Source organism: Propithecus coquereli, unplaced genomic scaffold (assembly GCF_000956105.1).
Source record: "Propithecus coquereli isolate 6110/MARCELLA unplaced genomic scaffold, Pcoq_1.0 Scaffold206, whole genome shotgun sequence".
Taxonomy (NCBI): domain Eukaryota; kingdom Metazoa; phylum Chordata; class Mammalia; order Primates; family Indriidae; genus Propithecus; species Propithecus coquereli.
In genome coordinates this window covers 708,839-712,186 of record NW_012145634.1, presented here as the reverse complement: position 1 = coordinate 712,186, position 3,348 = coordinate 708,839, and the positions used below count along the sequence as shown (strand labels likewise).

Genomic DNA, 3,348 nt, shown 5'->3' with positions numbered 1-3,348 from the left:
CTACTTCACACCCAATAGGATAGCTATTATCAAAAAACAGAAAATAACAAATGCAGGCGAGAATGTGGAAAAATTGGCACCCATGTGTATTGCTGATGGGAATTTAAAAGGATGCAGCTGCTGAGAAAAACAGTGTGTCGGTTCTTGAAAACAGTAAAAATAGAAAGACCCCATGATCCAGCAACTCCACTGCTGGGTATATACCCAAAATAATTGAAAGCAGTGAAATGCACAGATATTTGTATACTCATTTTCACAAAGCACTGTTCACAATAGCCAAAATGTGGAAGCAAACCCAAGTGTGCATTGATGGATGAATAAATAAACAAAATGTGGCTTATCGATACAATGGAATATTATTCAGCCTTAAAAAGGAAGGACATTCTGACACCTGCTACAGCATGGATGAACCCCAAAGACATTATGCTAAATGAAGTAAGCCCGTCACAAAAGGACAAATGCTGCATGATTCCATTTACGTGAGGTACCTAGAGTCATCAAACTCAGAGACAGGACATGGGTAGTTCTCAGGGGCTGAGGGAGGGGAGAATGGTTAGTTGGTGTTTAGTGGGTGCAGAGTTTCAGTTTTACATAATAATAAAATTTCAGGTGATGGATGGGGTGACGGCTGCCTGGTAACATGAACACACTTAATGCCACTGAACTGTACACTTGAAAATGGTTAAAAAGGTCAATTTTATGAATATTTTGCCATAATTTTTAAAAATTAATCAAGAAAAAATAAAGTATTTAGTTGTTTTCTACTTGGGAAACCACAGAGAGGGCTGCAGGAGATTCCCCACCTTTATTTTCCAAAATCCTTCTAAAGTGCCCGGGGAGAACCAATGGGAACGCTGTAGGATGATATGGGCCAAGGCTACATCTGGCGCACGGAGCAGAGGCTGCCCTCCTTGGTCCCAGTTCAGGCATCCTCCCGAGGTTCCTCCACCCCAGATCCTATTTTCAGGAACCCTTTGTAACATGGGTCTTATTTTTATACACAAATGTGTTTCTAAAATTGAAGCCAAATGCCCAGAATCAGATCAAACAAAATCACTGACATTTTAAGATCATCACATGTGCCAATTTCACCTACTTTTCCTCCCATCTTCCTGTGTTCAAAGCTCCCCTGGCCCACAACACACAGCCCAGCACAGAGCAGCCGGGCGCAGTGCGGGTCATGCCGGCAGGCTCCGCAGTGCTCAGGCCTGGGCCCGAATGCCACCTCTACTGCTTCTCAGCTGGCCAATGGGGAGCAGGTGACCTCGGCTCTGCCCCAGCCCACCTCCTCATGTGTATCACGGTGGCTAAGGCGGCACCTTGCCAGGTAATACACCAGCTCGGGGCATGCTCGGCCCGGCCTGGCTCGGCCCACAGTCCTACCCACCTTGCCGTGGGCTTCCCTACTCTGCCCATCCACTGCCTTCACCTCTGGGCTCTGCTTAGCACCCTGCAGTACCACCACAGCACCTCCTGAGTGTCGGCCCACGCCCCTCCTGGCAGGGTGGAGGCAGAGCCAGGTGCTGCCTGAAAGATGGCTTTCCAGATGGCATGAAACCCAGAGACAGATTTCTGCTGAGGCCTGGGTATACCCCCAGCACCCCATGACACCCCCCCACCCCACCAGGAAGGCCCTGTGCAGGGCGAGCAGCACCCACCTTGATGATGACGCGCTGGTCCGACTGGTCCTCCAGGATGCTGTCTGTGGGGTAGGACTCGATCTGCTGTCTGATGGCTGAGGCGATGGCTGGCACGAACGTCAGCGGGTTCAAATCCAGGTCGTCACAGAGAATTTCCGAAAACATCTCAGGGGTCATCAGCTTCTCTGAAATCAGCAGAGAGAGGAGACCCAACAGACTGCAGGGCCTAATGTCACCGTGATCAGGCCTGGCCCAGCCTCCTCTACCCCTTCCTCCTCTGCTAAACGTCCCCGGATGTAGAGGATGACTAGGGCCTGAGGGTGGCCCTCCCAGACACTAGGAGTGGGAGGAGGAAACACATGATAAGTGCCCCCTTGACCCTCATCCCAAAAACACCTCCTCCTCCACTCCCCTGGGGTAGTCAAGGCCCTAAATGCTCCCCCATTCCGGGCTCTCTGTGTGCCACTCACAGCTGGGTGGGAGAACTGATTATCCTAAGCAATGAGGTGCCTGGGGCAAGGGAAGCAAAGGCCCTTTGGAGTCCATGTGCCATCTCCACTCTCCTCCCCTCCATGCTGGGCTGGTGGCACCCGGGATGGCACAGAGACCAGCCCTACAGCAGAGACTCCTGGGCCCATGACTGTAGCAGCAGCACCGTAACAAGGTGACAAGTGTGGAGGTCCCTAGAGACCCCAGATCCTGGAAATGTAACCATACCAGGCATGAGCTCACAGGGGACCCTCTACAACCAGCCAGACCTCAGCAAGGTCCCACTCAGTCAAATGTCCTCTCCCTGCTCTGCACGGCTCTTGTAACCCAAACCTCACTGCCAAGACACCTCGCTGGGACAGACAAGACAAAGCCAGGAAAGAATTCCCAGAGCAGACAGTATGACTGCACCACAGAGAGCCAGGTCTGTTTAACTGGTGAGCCCCACTATTTCCTCCTAACAGCACAGGGGGCAGCCCAGCCTCCCAGCAACAGCTCATTCAGCAAGGCAAGTGTTTTATTTTGGAGACTGCAGCAGAAATCTCAAGTGCTCAGGCTAAGCACCCTGTGAGTACATTGCCTAGAGCTGCTGTCCCCAACCCCCAGGCCACGGCATGCGAGGAACCAGGCAGCACAGCAGGAGGTAAGCATCGCCGGTCCCTGGGGTCAAAAAGGTTGGGGGCCACTGGCCTACCATACTTTTTTAATTCAACTTTTTTTCTTTTTAATTTTTTTTTTAGTCTGTTTTTGTTTTTGGTTTTTTGTGAGACAGAGTCTCACTCTGTTGCCCAGGCTAGAGTGCCATGGTGCCAGCCTAGCTCACAGCAACCTCAAGCTCCTGGGCTCAAGCGATCCTACTGCCTCAGCCTCCCGAGTAGCTGGGACTATAGGCATGCGCCACCATGCCCAGCTAATTTTTTCTATTTTTAGTAGAGACGGGGTCTTGCTCTTGCTCAGGCTGGTCTCGAACTCCTGAGCTCAAACAATCCGCCCGCCTTGGCCTCCCAGGGTGCTAGGATTACCAGCATGAGCCACCGCGCCCGGCCTAATTCAATTTTTCCTTTGGGATAGTTGGAGATTCATAAGCAGTTATAAGAAACAAGAGAGAGAGAGTCCATGCACACGGCGCCAAGTTTCCCCCGTGGTGACACCTTACAAAACAAGAACATAATCTCACAATCAAGAACCCGAAGTCGAGACACAGGACACGCCATCACCA

General features: G+C 51.4%; 1 protein-coding gene across 2 annotated transcripts in view; it reads right to left on the bottom strand.

Annotated features, from left to right (window-relative positions):
• SMARCB1 (SWI/SNF related, matrix associated, actin dependent regulator of chromatin, subfamily b, member 1) overlaps nt 1–3,348 on the bottom strand; it is a 35,719-nt gene that overhangs the window by 13,829 nt on the left and 18,542 nt on the right. For both annotated transcript variants that reach the window (XM_012644133.1, XM_012644132.1), the window contains exon 6: nt 1,659–1,825. In XM_012644133.1, the coding sequence (XP_012499587.1) occupies nt 1,659–1,825 (167 nt within the window). The remainder of the gene's footprint in view (nt 1–1,658; nt 1,826–3,348) is intronic.